Genomic DNA, 17,030 nt, shown 5'->3' on the forward strand with positions numbered 1-17,030 from the left:
TGAGAGAAATGTGGTTCATCAATAGCACTGAACATGCAGAGCAAGCATTTTTGTCTCAAGAGCAACTAATGGTTATTACGATCAGACAAAAGCAGGCTGTTTTGATAAATTACTTTATTGTTGGGAGATAACGTGAAACTGTTTTCAGCTAGAGGCCTCATCATTATTTACCCACAAGATCCTTTTAGGATACAAAAAATGTAGTAGTACTGTTTATTTTTTAATTGGCTAAATGCTATTTGGTTTTCCACATCTTTCAAGATAAGGAGCAAAACTTCATTGTGTTCCAATACAGCACATGAGACAGTTGTAAATTAAAGTAAGCTTAACAGCAACACAGAGCTGCATCTTGACAGCCAGTTCCTGCTGAAAAATAAATCATCCTACATCCTCTGATCCTGAGTGCGCACTCCCGGTGCAAAATGCAGGCACTTACTGACCTTGCCGAGGCAGCTGAGGGAGCTAAACCAGCCATAACCAAGCAGTAACCGTTCCTTGCGTTACAGCTCCCTGTAAGATGGCCCAGCCAGATCCTGAGGTCTTCTATGACTATTCTCATCTTGGAGAGACAATTCTTTGCCTTAACTTTCCTGGCTCCAACAAGTTTTCCTTCTCACCTACATCACAAAGGCATTATATACATTCTTAGGTGGAAAGCACTGATTGTTTACTGAAATGAAATTGCTCTATAATAGAAAATTAGCAAACCAGTGCTTAATATAACATTCACTACATGGAATGTAACACTTTGATGAGAGAGTAAACTGAGTCACCTATAGTAGATTACTAAATACAAACATTCAGTTTCGAAACGGAAGAGTAACTTTCTCTGCAAGTACTCACAAATTTGCTCAAATATAAAAGACCAAATTTATTTTTTTTAAGAAAGAAGTAAGAGCAGTTTAAGGCCAAAGTACCAGCAAGGAAGACTAATATTTAAAAGTAGACAAGAGATTTTAAGTAAATTTGCATGGGCATTTGCAAGGCTATGCCTCTATCTATTTGCTAACCTGTAAAGCTGTTCCCAGGAAAAGACACTAGAGAAAATAGACATTTATACAAAATTAGAAAATGCTTGTTACATGAATTATTGCTTTACAAGGGATGTAAACATCCTTTTTCTATGATAGTACCAATTAGGTCTCTTAAAATTTCTAAGGTTTGTTAAAATGGAACTTGAATTACGCAAAAAAATCCAATATAAACTTTCTACAAAAGAGTCCATCCCATTCCTGAGTATGCTAAAGCTATAAAACAGAAGGAGCACTGAGCAGGCAGCAGTTTTCACAGTAGGAGGCTTAAGGACATTTTCTTTCTACACACTGTTTCCCTCCTTCTTCATATTCTTGTTTGGAAATCCACATCTGTTGAAAAGTACCCTAAAAAAACCCAAAAAACAATAAAACACAAAACACGCAATAGAAAAAAAACAAATCAGAAAACAAATGAAGGTTAAGAAAAACATTATTAGGGTGAAAAGCAAGCAAGTATTTACATTAAATGAGGTAAGAGGACTTGACCTGCTTATCTGCCTTTTCATTTGAGTTTTATATTGCTGGTGATTAAACTTCCAACAGAAGTTGCAGTATCGAAAACTGACTTCAGTCTCCCTTTCCCTTACTGCTGAACTAATCCTCACAAACCATTTCAGTACTCAGTAACTTGTACAATTAAACTCAGGAATACGATGCAGAAACAGATTTGCCACTTTCATGGTGTACTATATACATGTCATTCGTAGACATTGCATTTCAAGCCTGCACCTTCCCATTCAAAATGGGAGAATATGGAAAGTTAATTTTTGATTGGAAATGCTCTTGTTCTCTAGTTTTTTTAAACAGATTCCCTTCACCTTACCCCAAGGATAGACAAGATCATGATTGTTACGGTGGCACAAACTCTGCAATGCACACTTATGCAGAATTACATTTTTGGGCAACACGGCTGCTTAGCATAGCAATATAGTAACACAGATTTACTAACCAAAGAAGCCAAAATGGAACCACCAATCCATGAGCTGAACCTCCGCTCCACTGTTGTGTTGTTTGCTATCAACTTCAGGCGCATGCTCTGAATAAAAAAGGAGGAAAAATGAAAGAACAATCAGACAAATTGTAGACTGGTGACCTTTAGGGACAAGAGAAGGACAGCACAAGGAACTTGGTGTATACACCAACATGCAGGTGAAAAAGGTCAATTTTATTGAACTTGCAGTGATGCTCATCTGCCCTGTACTTACAATTCAAGAACAGTCACAGTGGAACAGAACATTTGTGGCTTTTATCTTGTCTCCCAACAGGGAGCAGCAGCAAATGCTTAAGGCCAGAAATAGGGCAGGTAGAGAGCACTAATACCCACAGTATATATCGTCATCTCTTAACAGTGGGCTATGTAAAATGTGCACTGGGACCAAAATGTTTCATGTTGCTGAACTTTAATAACCTCATCCTTTCTGGACTCATTCACTCCTTTTGCTTTCAAAAGGTCTTGTAGCAATAAAATATTTAAATATCATTGGGTTCCTCCTCAGCTGTTTCAAGCGAGTAATTACCCTTCTCAGTTTCTCCCAACAATTATTTAAGAGTTGATACAAGCACAACTTTTTTCCCTGAGTACGCATATTCAAGAAATATCATAAGCTATATGCACTCTCAAGAACACAGGTGTAAGGTAATAATACTTTCTTTGACATCAGGTGTTTTAAAAAATACATAAATATGTTAAACCACCACAATTTATTTATGAGTAGGTTGAGTTGTCTGTAGAATCCAGGAAGAACAATTCCCATGACAAAGTGACAAGACCTCAGCCAGGATGACTGAATATGCCTCAGGTTAGTCAGCAACACTTCAGAAGAGAGGCCATCCAGGGAAATAGCAACTGTTACTTACGGACAATTACAGAACTTAAAATCACAATCTGAAAGCAGGAATGGAAAAGTAAAATATTCAGAAAGCTCTTATAATATCTGCTGGAATTCATTTCATATAAGAACTTTCCAAGACTTCTTTCTTTAGAGAAGAAGCTTTTTTTACCCCACAGAAATCTCTTCAGCTGCTGGGTTTGTAACAAAGTCAAAGTTATGATACACACTTGTGTATTTATCTGGCACAAATGCAAAATAAGAAGTAACTCAATGGAGTAATTTAAAGAATTGTTTTACCGGTGGAGTTTTCTGAGACAGCTCCCTGTTCAATCTGTCTGTGAAACTCTGTATTAGAGTGTTTCCTCCTGCTACGATCACGCTGCCATAGAGGCCCTAAAAAAAGCATAAGCAACCTACAATATTAAATCTGAAATCGTTCTGAAAATGACTGTTTCACAGAATAGAGAGGAAAGGCACACAAGCACATACAATCAACAGTAATAATACTGTTGGCATCAAGTGATGTATTACTTCTCCCAACCCAATTAATTTTTTAATCACTTGAAAAATATTTCAAGACAGCTGAATGTTAAACAAGAAAGGCAGAAGCTACGTGATAAATTATTCTAAATGATTTCACAAAATATTTTCTACTATGGAGAACCCTACACCTACAGATATCTCCTGTATCCAGACTGTTGGTTTCCTTACAGCTGGATGTCCCAGCCACAAAGAAAAACTGCAACAGTTTTCAATTTCAGTAACGCTGCAGTCGGTGAACACAAATCATGGCCTGGCCTACTCAGCCAGCCTGACACGCCAATTAAGAGGAAAAATTTTTGCAACAATCCCCATGCAATCCATATCAGACTTCTATATTTTTTTTTAACTGGCACCTGAGAAAGTCAGAACATAGCTTTAAAAAGACAGTTTTCCTTTAAAACATCTTTTCTTCCTTCTACTCTCTACAAAAGTTCCATATGATTGGTTATCTAGAAAGTATATTTGCCATGCCCAAAAATCTGAAAATAAGACTCAAAATTATGAACATAAAATCACAGAATCACAGAATGTTAGAGATTGGAAGGAATTAAAAGATCATCTAGTCCAATCCCCCTGCCAGAGCAGGAACGCCTATATCAGGTTACACAGGAAGGTGTCCAGGTGGGTCTTGAACGACTCCAGAGAAGGAGACTCCACAACCTCCCTGGGCAGCCTGTTCCAGTGCTCCATCACGCTCACCACGAAGAAGTTTCTTCTCAAATTTAAATGGAACCTCCTGTGTTCCGGCTTATACCCATTGCCCCTTGTCTTATCATTGGTTGTCACCAAGAAGAGCCTGGCTCCATCCTTATCTGAATCCAATTCAATGAATGTTATGCGGTGCCAGCCACAAAATCTGGACATTAGCTATTTAAAAATAGGTACAAACACTGAGTAAAAGTAAAAAACCCTGATTTAGCATTTTGTATAACTAAACAGTAATTGTACATATTTCCATATACAAATATGTAACACGTAGAGAATGGTACAAATGAGTTTATCATTATCCTAGGAAATCCACATTTCTTCATCAAGTGTTGCAGTTCCAAAACACTGTATCAGCACAAAAATATCTGTGCCTTAAAATAATACATGTCTGACTAACACTTACCGGCCTGATGTCTATATCACACATTCCAACGCTTGTTGTGACAACATGGCTCACACCCAACATCGTGTTACCAGATAAACCCTAGAATTAAAATTAGTAATTTACAGATCATCACTTCAAAAGAGCAAGGCGTACAGAAGCCCCAAATGAGCTGAATTTACAAATATTACTAGAGAGGAAGCTAAAAATATCCCGTTTTCCCATTCAGCTTATCATCACCCATTCTGAACTACATTTCATCCTTTGCTTGTCCAATCTTAATACACACAGGCATATTATACCCCAAAGAGAACCACACAGTGTAAATACACACATACAAATAACGAAATTAAAAACATCATGCCATAGAAAGTTGCGATAATCTAGTAATTTAAAGCCTTCCAATTACTATGTATCGCAGTTGCTTTACCTTTACATTTGAAGGGTCAAACAATCCCTCAGGAATTTTTAGACGCTCAGCACCGAAGTCACAGTTATAGCCATTGGGGAACTCGTAATGAACTGTTGGCATCTGCGCTGCTACCCTGAAGCATCAGTCAGAAAGTGACATGGTAAAGTGCAATGTAAACAGGATGGTAAAGTATCTGAGTAGTATTATATACCAAGGTTTCAACAAGAATATTGTGATTGATATGACTCACACTTATTATGGTCTCATGCATCTTGGAATATTAAATAAAAAATTATCACCCGGATACACACTCTATTTCTACTTTCAGAAATAAACTTTTTTTAATCTAAAAAATTCTTCTGTAATAAAACCAGCCAACAGCAAGGAACAGGCTAAGCACACCATGCACAACTGATAATTCATTTTATAAGAAGGAAAACAGTGACATACTGTTCATCATAGGTTGAATCTGATACTTGGAGGACAGAAGCTTGGAAGTCCTGGATGACACACTATGGAGTTAAGAACAATACAGTTATAAGAATTTCAGTCTTCAATGTAATAGAATTTATAGAATGGATACTGACTTTTTGAAGATTTTCTAGTTCTTTAAGAGGAAAACCTGATATACTTGCACATAAAACTTCTTTATGGGACACATGGGGAGCGTGAGAGCAGCAGAAATGACTTACTTACATTACACATGTAGTTGTGCCAAGACCTAGTGACCTGGGGTAACTTCTCTTTTCTCTTCCAATTTGCTGGCGATCCCTCACGAACTGCCTCCTGAAAATGCAGAAGAAATGATCATCAGTTAGTCATTTAAGCGTCTCCCAAAGAAAACTCTTACTATATAAAGTTACTTCCCCACCTTTGAAGCAATCATATATGGAGGAATTATCTCTATGTTCATTTCCTGAAACAATTCCCGGCACTGCATAGTAATAAAGTCTCCTGCAAGTGGTGACTTTACAATACCTAGAAGACAAAAAGAGAACCAATAAACAAAAAAACCCACCAACCTGGAAAGCACTGAAATCACACACTCTCCCAACAAACTGTATCAGTGAACATCATTAAGTTTTTCTTTTTTTTCCCTCCATATTTATGGGGACACAGAGATTTAATAACAAAACTGTAGAAGCAGAAAGCAAGCTACCTCAACTTTGATACTAAAATGCTGTTAACCATAGAGATTTTTACCTTGCTGAAGTACATATCCATCATGCACTGGAATAGCAGTGGTGTGTGTTGCTCCACTATCCAAAATGAGGCCTGTAGATCTCCCATTAGCAAAACTTGCCAAAATTATTACGGAAAACATTGTAATTTTCACTTTAGAAAAAATGTTGCCATATACCTAGAGCATAACTAGGAATGAGGACCTTGATGTGTTATTCCTTTTCCAGAGCATATTTTCTTCCTGTGAAGTGCACGATCTCATAGAAAAAAAGAGCATTTAACTTCTATCTGTGAACTAACTTGAGCTTTCGAAGTACAAAGGTGAGACATCAAGTCAATACTCTACATACATCCAATTCATTTTTACTCTGAAGCTGAAAACATGTTATTAGTTTAAAATAATTACAAATATTCATCTTAAGGCTACAGGAACTTAAAACTCTAATTACTGTATTTAGTAGTCTGGACAACACAATTTCAGGTCTGTAATATTCTTCCCCATGGTAGACAATTGGGAAAAAATAAAAAGTCAGACATTGCCTCCAAGGAAAACAGACAGATTGGGAGAACTTCAAAATTGAGCTCTAAAGCTTTAAAGTTCAGAAACAGAATTTGTTTACTTCCTCCTTAGATGTTTATGGAAAAACTAATTTGAACAAAGAACAGTTAGACATGCTCTTATACTAGGAATTGCATAGAACAAGTTTACTGTTATTTGCTGGAGGAGAAAACAACAACAAAAGTGGTGAACCATTCCAAAGGATACGCTGTTAAAACAGCAGTTTTACACAAGAAAAAAGCAGGGATGTTGTAGTGTTCAAACATCAATTCGGTCAGTTTTTCACGCTTTGCTCTAGTATTCCACTAGAAGAAAAAAAGAAATCAAACCACAAACAAGTGACCAAAAGGAAGATGTGTTTATCTTGAGGATCATTAGAGCACACTAAAAGAATGCTAACATAATAAAGAACTAATTACATTTATTATAGCCACGGTTTCAAATTATACCAAAATTCTACAGACACAGATTTCTAGTAATTTACCTCTTTAGAACATTTTTGAATCAAAATTCTTCTACAATAATGCTTATCTATCATACAGAATTAAAGAAGTCTCAACTTAAAAATACAGAAAGCCTTCTGAAACTCAAGGGCAAAAGTGACATAAACTTTTACTGTTACAACAGATTTCTTGACACTTCTACAGCTCTTCCAGTATCTGTCTCTCAAAGAACTGTCTAAAACAAGCAACATGCCCATTTTTCAAGGGGAAAGATACATGAAATAACTTGCCCAGTTGAAAGAAAAATAGACCCAGATTTTCCTGTTTCCAAGGTATCTTCCTACAGTTCTACCGTACTTGCAATTAAGCCAGGATATATATCAAATATTCTACACATTACTGAAAATATGATGTTTTTTCCAAGTCAATACATTAAAGTAAGATTAGTTCTGTAAGGAGAATGTTAATGGGAACCTCTATTCAGACACCCACTGAGCCATCAAACATGAAATAACCATTGCAAATTCATCCATACTCTGCAAGCTAAACCTCAACACAAGGGAATAATGAAAAAAATCATTTCCATAAGATTTTATTAAAGAAAGGCATAACTTTTGTATGGCATGTCTACCTTTTGTATTCTGATTTTAAGATTTGCTCTTAAAATGCTGAGCATTAGTAAATGACAGAAACATTGTCCATGTATTTTTCCAGAAATCTGCGTTCATCCACTTCACTTACCTTACAGGCCATTTACACAAATCAAGACAGAAAAACTAAAACTTCTCCATTATAAATATCATTCTCTGTCATGTAATATTAGTTGTAAGGCGGAACAAGTGACAGATTTTCAATGGCATTTTATTAACTGTAACTTAATACATAAGACATCCAAACATCTTTTCACTTTTATTCCAGGCAGTGATATTTTTAAAAAAAGAATTGACTTATTTTCAATAAGTGAAAAACAACAGCACAGTTTCTAATAAAACTCATGCACATTATTTAAAATTGTTTTCTTTTTTAGACATTTTTCTTAAACAGATTACTTTCCAAAACCTGGCAAAGTATTTTAAAGTTACTATTTTTGTAGCTAAGTTTTAACACTCATAACATACCAGCCAATCTCAGACTTGTTCAAGACTAATGTGTGGAGAGTCAGTAAGAAGACACAGTTAAGACTTTTCAAAATGCAGAACTGCTTTTACTCACTGGTGCTTCGGACATGAGGACAGGATGCAAACTTGCTTCAGATTTAATATGCATCTTGTAAGTATGATCCAAAATTGCCTGGAAACTATCCCAGTCTTCAACTGTAACAACATTGAAGTCAGCTGATTAGTTACTTCAAGTTTTTTTCCATTCCATAAATACATACAGGTTTTCCAACACTTTTTTTGTGTAGAGCTCTTTAGCCAAAAGCTATTCTCAGCAGACACACAACTCCTTTAATAGCTTTGCACAATTCTCTTCTCTATAAGCATCGTGACCATAACATTTCAAGAATTATGCTGAAAGTCCACCAACGCTGTAAACCAGCTATACTTTATACAATATATAAATCAGGTATCCCTATTTATGGCTTCTGTTGCCATACATAGCATGTATTTACATGAAAGCCATGACTTTCTGTAGCCTAGCAATACGATTTCAAAAACAGGTAGAAAAAGACAGAGCACCATACTCATTCCATTTTTTAAAGGTGAAATGGCCTCCATATTTTCCCTCGGAACTCTCAGGGCATTGGTGTCTATATAGTAAGTTGGGCCCCCTTGTTTGCCTTTGTCACCATCTATCTCCATCAGAGTGCTGCCATTGTCCCGTTCTAGCACCACACCAATGGCTGTTGGAAAATCAACCTGTAAGGCAAAAGGTGAACAGTATATGAGAATTATTAATGTTTTGGGTGGTTTTTTGCTCATAAATTCAGAGCTTTCCTTACACAATACAGTCAGAACAAAACCCAGCACATTCTGAAAACCTGGAACTAACAAACAAGATCTAAGACATAAATTCATGTTGCGTTTCCATTGAGTCACACAGATTCTCACCTTTGGACAGTCCTCGCCTGCATAGCCTGCTCTCACTGTATACGAGCCAATGTCAAAAACAAGAGCCCCAACTTCATCTGAAAAGATTGTTAAGAAAGAGATAGTGAATGATTATTACACTCTACTATAATCCAAGACAAGAAGAATCTTCTCTATTCGGAACTCCAGTTACCAGTACCAGAGCTACAAGACTGTAGATGGGCGTTAAATGGGATGTGCAACACTTTTGCTTTAGCATAAGTAAAAGCGGAATTCTAAGAGAAGCGGGACAACACAGCTGCATCGAAATATATGACAAGACAAAGCTTCCAAAGCGTGCTAACTAACAGTCGCGCAAACCCAGGTAAACCTGGGATTAGAAATCCGGGAGTGGAAGCGGCGGCTCTGTCAGTGCAGGCTGTCACACGGGGGAGCGCCCTCACCCCGCAGGGCCCGATCCCCGCCGAGGGGCTCTGCCCGCCCCCAGGAGAACCAAAGTTTGAAACAGAACACCAGGACTCCCGTCCTCACGGAAGGGTGCGCCGAAGAAGCGCTCCGGGAGGAAACGACACCTCAGCTCCCAAAGCGCGGGGTCCTTCTCGGCCCACCCGGCATCCCAAGCTGCGCTAATTCAGCCCAAGGCCACGGCTTGGCCGGTCTCCGGGGGAAACATCCCAGCGAAAGGGCGCTAGGAGGAGCAGAAACAAGGCCTGCAACCGCCTCCTCTTCCTCACGCACGCTGCCGCCCCGCGCCTAAGAAGCGGCGGGCGCAGGAGGGCCGGGCCCCACGGCGGGGCTGTGAGGAGCCGGGCCGCGGCCCCGCGCGGGGCCTGAGGGAGCGGCGCGGAGGCGGGAAGCGCCCGGGGGAGGCTCGCACGCGCCGCCTCACGGGACGGCGCCGAGCTCAACGGTCGCGGGGCGGGGGAAGGGAGGACGGGCAAGCCAGGCGGCACCGGACTCACCTCCGCCGTACACGCCGCCGCTCATGGCTGCCGCTGAGCCCGCAAAAGCGCTGCCCGGCCCGGGTGTCTGCCGGCTGCTCTCCTCGGCGATCCGGCAACAATAGCGCCTTTGCTCCCCTCTCCGCCGGCCGCTCAACCAACCTACAGGCCGCCGCCTTCCCGCCAATAGCAGCGCTCCGCCGAACCGCCGCTCGGGCACAAGGGCCAATCGCGACCGGCGGAAGGTGGGGCTATGCCGCGCACAGCCAATCCTAAGGCAGGAAGCGGAGGACGGGCGGGCAGGAACGCACGCCAGTACTCAAGTGTAGGTGCAGCGCACGGGAGCCGTGGTGAGGCGGGAGGTGTGAGGAGCGGGCTGGGGGGTCGGGTGAGGTGGGTTGAGGGAAAGGTCTCTGGGTTCGGTGGAGTGGGGAGAGGTACTTTGGGGGTTCTGAGGGCTTGTGGGGTGGCCTTGCTGCCGCATGAGGGGACACTGAGGAGCGGGGTTAATGGAGAGCTCTAGGGTGAAGGGCTGGCTGAGGTTTGGCCTTCCCTGGGTCCTTCCCCTGCTATAGTCACTGCTCCTTTGGGCTCTTCCCCTGAGAATAAAGGGCTTTTAAGTTATTTTTTTATATCCTAGTCTTGTGTTGTTCCCTTGTCGCTTGGAGCACCTCAGCCGCCCGTGCTACCAGAGCCTGGCTGGTCTGGGTGGGTGGGCAGTTCTGAGTTGCCAGCTGTTGAACGGCTGAACTTGTAATTGGGGTTTCAATGTGGATAACCCTGCTTTGGCGTCAGAGTTCTCAGCCAAACTTGGTGTTCAGCACAAGCAGAGAGGGGAAACTATATAAAGTTGTAGGAATTAAAGGAAACTGAAGAAAGAAACCTCAGGCATAACCAGAGGTTGGCAATACAAAAGACTAAAATTCTATCTGGAGAATAGGGGAATTGGCTTAAAATGTAAGCATTCCTGGTATGCACCTTTTTGAATTCTTATATGAGTGTTTTGGTTTGTTTTTTTGTTTTGTTTTGAAGGGATCAGGGCTGGTTTGAGGGGGGTGTGTGTGTGGCCTTGTATAATCATGAGTGGTCTTTTCAAGTTCATGTAACGTGTAGCTTATTTCTGTAATATTATAGTAAGGATCTTGCAGTCATTAAATTTAGTTAGCTAATAGAATGTAATCTTCTTTATTGCCTTTACATTTACCTACGAAGTGTTACATAGCACAATGATTGACCTTAATAGCAATTAATTATTGGATTGTAAATAGTGAAAAAACGTTTCTTATATTTTCACTGTAAGACAAAAATTAGTTCTATGAATCTTGCTTTGTCCTATTTTAATAGGGAGTTCAGAACTTCCTACAAAGCTTTGGTTTTTGTTTTTTTCCTAAGTTGCGACTTAAGTTTCAATTCTGTTTCCTTATTTGCACTGAATTTAATCAATGAGGTAAGAAGAGATGTAGCATTTATATTTGGTGTACTCAGTAGTTTTATTCAGGTAGTTTGTAAAGCTGTTGTGGATAGAAGAGATTATTACAAATTTCAGCGAACTTTATGCTAGTGAAGGACAAAAGCAGGCTGGATATGTCTGTTTGGACTACAGCTCCCAAGATGCTGCATGGTTAATGTTAGGTTGGTGACCAGCAGACCCCTTTTAAGTCTCATCCTGAATCAAAACATGGGAAAACTTGTAAAATCCGATAGTAAGGGACAAGCAGTGGGGTGGGGTTTTTTAAGTACATTTAGGATAATGTTAGGAGATTATTTTAGTTGTTAACTCTCAAGGGTAAGGAACTTGACACACAGTTTGATTCTCTAATGAGCAAATGTCCTAATTTTATCATGAAATTAAGAAATCTGAAGTTTTTACATAAGTTATAATACAATACAACTACAAAATATGGATAGTAGTATTAGGACGATAAACACTGCTGTTTCACTAATGACACTTCATAAAGTCAGTGCACCTCGATTTTCTATTATGAAATTTTTAAAGTTAATGTGTTACCATGATTTCCAGTATGTGGCACTAATGCCTAAGGTAGAGTTGTTTGAAGAGGAGGAATTAATTGCAGATGGGCAAACCAGTCTGGAAAATTTGGAATTACAACACCAGAGGATCTTTATTTAGCTCCTTCTTGTACTTAATTTTGTAGTAATTGTTCATTGTATTCAACTGACACTTTGAGCCAGATCACGCTTGTTGCACAAGAGGTTATGCTTATGATTGATCTGCAAGCCAGAAACAAACACGGCATTCTGCTGCTTTATTTTTTTCCAGTGTTTCTTCTACACAGAAGAATTCCCGGTGATGCCATCAGAAGATGTGTGCCTGGGTCAAGAGGCTTGTGGCTGTGTGAGACATGGAGAGAGGGCATGCCTGTGCTTGACTCGCCCCTACTGCTCCAGTGGCTGATCAGACCCACAGCAGGAACTGCAAGGTAATGTGCACTGCGAAATACACTGATATCTAGAAGCCTCAGGATTTGACAAGCATAAGGAAATAAAGCCAAATCTTTGTAGTGCTCAAGAAGTCTGGAGGGTATGGTGAAGGAATTTCAAACTGATAACTGCCTGGATCTTACTTTTCTCTGCCTTTTGCTTTTATAGGCATTTACATGAGTTGAAAGTGTATACAATATCATCACTGTTGTTTGGTAACATTTACAGTGACTTTGCTTTACAGCAATGTGGATAACCCTACAAAGTGAAATGCACAATAGAAATAAACTCCAGGCATCTTTTTTCAGAGTCCAGCTTTGCTTAAAAAAATGTAAATTTAGGATTATTTCAGTGAATTTTTGCATGTTTTCCTATGTTTGCATAAGAGCAGGTAAAATCTGGGCTTTTGCCACCACTGTCTATAATGAACCCAAATATTTTTTTTAAAGTATTTTTGCTTAGTTTGCATAGTTCCTCAGAAGCAAGGGTTTTAAAATCAAAGTAGATATGAAGAGTGAATGTGTTTTATCTAGGTTCCCATATTGGTACAAATGGCCACAGTATCTCAGCAGGGGTTGCAGGTGTTGGTATAACGTAAGCCATGTGCTTTTCATGGGAATATCACATACTGATTTATTGTATGTAATAACTCTAGAGTCAGGCACTAGCATAAATTGTACACAGGAATAAACAGAAGAATAATTTTAAAAGTGAGGCATGAATCGAGACACCAAATAATGACGCTTACTAGTAAATAAAACTCAGTTTCATCAGTGATACTCTGGAGCATCCGAAGCTTCCTGATTATTGCTCTGAGGTTTTAAAATCTTCATTGAAATGTAATTATTTCAAGCAAGTGCATTCACCTTTCTGGTAATATAAAGCAATGTAGAAAATGACGTCAAGCCAAAACTGCACAGAATGATTTTGTTTTTCTACAAGCTGCAGTTCCTCATTGGATTGCTGGTGGCCCATTGCTTTTGAACAGTGCTGTTCAACTGCCAGTCAATCTCCCAGACTGCAGTGCCAGCTTTTAGATATGGCAGCAGACTGGCTGTGACAATGGATTATTCGTAATGTCTGTGTTCCTCCTTGTTTTTTGATTGCAAAACGCATGTTAAAGATTTTATTTTTCTTCTTTTCGGAAGAGGTCTTAAATGTTTATGTGAAATAAAAAAGTGTCTGTAGGTGAAAATGCAAAATCATCATTAATATTCACTCAAGAGCTTTGAATGACCTCTCAACTTTCCACTTCTTTGCTAAAGTATTTGGGTACTTTGTCAATTTTAGTACTTCCTTACAGGGATGCTGTGAGTATAAATAAGCTCTTGTCCTACCTCTGCATGGAAAGAGCTGCAACAGAAACTAAATGCTAAACCTCACTAAGGGGCCTCAGTGTTGCCACATGTGTCCTATAGGCTCTTACCTCAGAATGGATTCCAAGCACTGAGTTTTGTTTCATGTGAAATGTACTAAAGATGGACAACTTAAAACTAGATTTGCAATAGTGTAACACTGTACAGCATGTTTGGGCTTAGTGATTGAAAATGCTGAGGAAAGGAGATATGTCTGAAATCTGTGACTCCAGCAGGGAAGTCATGGGGGATATACTCCCCAAATCTTCTTTGGGAGCTGGTGTGTTTAACTTGTCGTTTTGTAGAAGATCCATGATACACTCTTATTTTAGAAAATGATTGAAGGAAGAGGTGATGGTGCCTGCTGTTAGTATATAGCCAACTTCCCATCACCTATAGATGGCCTGACTAGTTTTCGGAGAGGAGGGGAAAAAAAAAAAAACAAAACAGAAGAGTATGCATGCTGATATTTCAGCTGACTCTGTCTGGAATAATAGCAGCCAGGATACACTGGAGAATGGGGAAAAAACGCATAATATTATTCCTGCTTAATTGTTCTGAACCATAAGTGGTTCATGTGAAACCAAATTGGAGGATTCTGGACCACTTCACTTATTTAGCTCGGGCATAATTAGAGCCAGATTAGGTGTGAAAGTGGTATAGCAACATCTGCCTGGAACTGGTTCTGAGGTAATAGATCTGCTGGGCTAAGCCAGTCCTAGCCAGAACTTTATTGTGTCTGTATTGCCCTTCTCAAATGAGTCTCTTGTATACATATGTCTCATTTTGCTCAGATCTGGCAGCACTTACTGTTTCAAGCTTAGTGCTTGATCTGTAGTCACTTTGGATTCTTGCAGAGCTTATTAGCTTGAAAGCTGGGCCAAACTTGACCTGGCTCAGTACCACTCATCTGTAGAAACAAAGCTACTTACAGTTGGGAAACCAGCTTAAGCTGATAAACAGAAGATCTTTGTGTCAGCTGCACCTTACCATTATATCAGGCATTTTGATCCCCTGTACTTCCCACAGCTAGAATGGAAATTTAGCTATGACAGCTGAGCAGGTAGCATGGAATACAGATCTCCCATTTCTTGGTCAGCTGCTCTGTCTTCATCCTTGCAAGGTTTGAATTCCTATTCTCAGCTTTCTAGGAGGGTGCTGTGTTGGATCAATAGCAGTTTGAAACTGTGATGCCGTGCAGCTGATAATCATGGCACTGTGCAGCCAGAGGTAAGGAATCAAAAGCAGAGCTTGCTGATTTAACCTGCTCCTCTGAGAGAGAGGAGCCTTGAGTCCCTGTTTCTGCATGTGCATTCTTTATTGGGTGAAATAAGGTAATCTTGGGAGTAGAGCTGTAAGGGTGTGCTAAGCAATGATCCTATAGGAGTCGTGACACTTTTTATGTTTTTTGGAACCCCTTTAGGCTTGGAATCTTGACTTATGTTACTGTAGAAAGGTATTTTCACTTGACTTCTTGGAATGTTTGTTGTGAAGGGGAGGTTTTGGTGTAACCGTGTCTATTCTGTGCAACATTTGCTCTACCAGGAGGAGAGGGCCTGGTCAAAGCTGGCGGCAGAGACACTAGCAACAACATCATGCACAATGTGTATTTGGATTTTGGAATACAAACTGGAGTAGCATTATTTTCACTGGGTTTCAAAACCCAAGGTATTGGCTTGATTTTCTTGGTTTATGTATTATTGTATCACAAAAAAGAGATTGTGCTGTTTAATAATTAAGTTTATAACAGCGAGGAAAAATAATAGCGCATTTGCTGGATGGGCATGTTTGCAAAGAGATTGTCACTTTTTTTTCCTGAATTCATCCAGGTCATTAAAATGACAAGTATGTATGTTAAAATCCAAAATGAATATGTAGAGCTATGCAATTGAACTGCAGCAAGATGTCTCATGCAGAAAAGGGTGTGCTTTTATTCAGAAGACACTGATTTATACCGGCAAGCTTAAGATTGCAGGGCTTTATCTGAGTATTTGTTCACAGAAAATCTGTATTCTAGGGCAGTCGTGCTACTACCATTCAAAAGTATTGACTGCTAAATTGCAGTATCACCACATATCTGTATTAATATGTGCCATTTTAAAAGGTCCTTGAGGTGGTAGATAAGATCTTTGCATTATTTGATGATCATTGGAATTGCTGCAACAAATAAGTTCATGGCATTTTTAATAACTATTATAAAAATTCTGGGTTTTATATCGCATGCAGATTTATAATCCTGTTTTCTTCCACTTATATGGTTATATTGGAGTCTGATTTTTTTTCTCTTGCTGCTTTTACACTGGCATAGTGTCTTTTATTTGAGTGTAACAGAGTTGTAGCCAAGAGGTGTATCAGGCCCAAGACATCTTCCTTGCAAGTGAAATTTGGAGGAATTGGTGTTTCCAAGTGTTGCCAGGAAAAGATGTGGTACAGTGCAGAACTTGTCAAGACCTGCAGATGATGGAGATTTCCTTGAGTCCTGATATGTCAGCTTACATGTGTGGGTAGTCTTCATTATTTACTCCTTTCTATGCAAATTAGCTATGGCATTGGGCATGCTGGCTAGGAGGGTAGTCAGGGATATTATTTCTCACAGGAAATAAACAGTATATAAGACCACCACTCTGTGACAGTCTTGGTATTTTATATTTATTAATTTATTGAAACTTTTAACTACAGAAGGCTTTTAGGTCAAAAGTTTTATTATAAGTCATGACACTTTTTTTCTTCAAACAATCAAGTAAAATAGGGAGAGAAAACTGTCTAGCACTGCGGGATGCTTGTGGTAGGGGAGAACTAATGGGGGCAAGTCCTAAGTATTTTTAAGCTAGTGCTTTTAGGAAACTGTGCTTATGCTATCTTTTTGGTTGCTTCCACAGATGATAAGGTTGCAGTATAAGCTGTATTATATTAGCTGGCAATGGATAATCCATCTTGAACAGACTGCATTAATATCTTTATCCTAGTAAGAGGCTGGATCAGAAACTTTTGCTTTTTCAGATACACAGAATAACTGGAGTATGAAACACCACTGGAGAAAACCAGGCCCTTTAAGCTATACTGCTCAGCAGCTGCTTATTTTCAATGGCTTGTTTAGATCTACCCTAAATGAAGCTGTAAACACAGTTTCTCTAAGTGTATACCAACGCTTTCATACTCTCAGGTGC

At 39.4% G+C, this 17,030-nt stretch overlaps 1 protein-coding gene across 1 annotated transcript; it reads right to left on the reverse strand.

The window, feature by feature from the left end:
- Positions 1-776: 776 nt before the first annotated feature.
- ACTL6A (actin like 6A) lies at positions 777-10,217 on the reverse strand. The gene is made up of 14 exons (XM_080349783.1): positions 10,088-10,217; positions 9,147-9,223; positions 8,780-8,954; positions 8,308-8,408; positions 6,860-6,957; positions 6,115-6,209; positions 5,783-5,889; positions 5,608-5,697; positions 5,362-5,423; positions 4,930-5,044; positions 4,521-4,601; positions 3,164-3,259; positions 1,984-2,070; positions 777-1,379 (listed from the first exon to the last, which is right to left on the reverse strand). The coding sequence occupies exons 1-14, from the start codon at positions 10,110-10,112 to the stop codon at positions 1,299-1,301; spliced, it is 1,290 nt and encodes a 429-aa protein (XP_080205909.1). The 5' UTR covers positions 10,113-10,217; the 3' UTR covers positions 777-1,298.
- Positions 10,218-17,030: the final 6,813 nt, after the last annotated feature.

Source organism: Nesoenas mayeri (assembly GCF_963082525.1).
Source record: "Nesoenas mayeri genome assembly, chromosome: 9".
NCBI classification, from domain to species: Eukaryota; Metazoa; Chordata; class Aves; order Columbiformes; family Columbidae; genus Nesoenas; species Nesoenas mayeri.

Bases quoted from the DNA above. Each gene is read 5' to 3' on its own strand.
- ACTL6A (XM_080349783.1), bottom strand. From the start codon at position 10,112: ATGAGCGGCGGCGTGTACGGCGGAG. The intron at 5,698-5,782 runs GTGGGGAAGTAA...CTGCATTTTCAG, and splicing joins CATATATGATTGCTTCAAAG to GAGGCAGTTCGTGAGGGATC. The intron at 1,380-1,983 runs GTTAGTAAATCT...GGGTTTTTTTAG, and splicing joins GTTCCATTTTGGCTTCTTTG to GGTACTTTTCAACAGATGTG.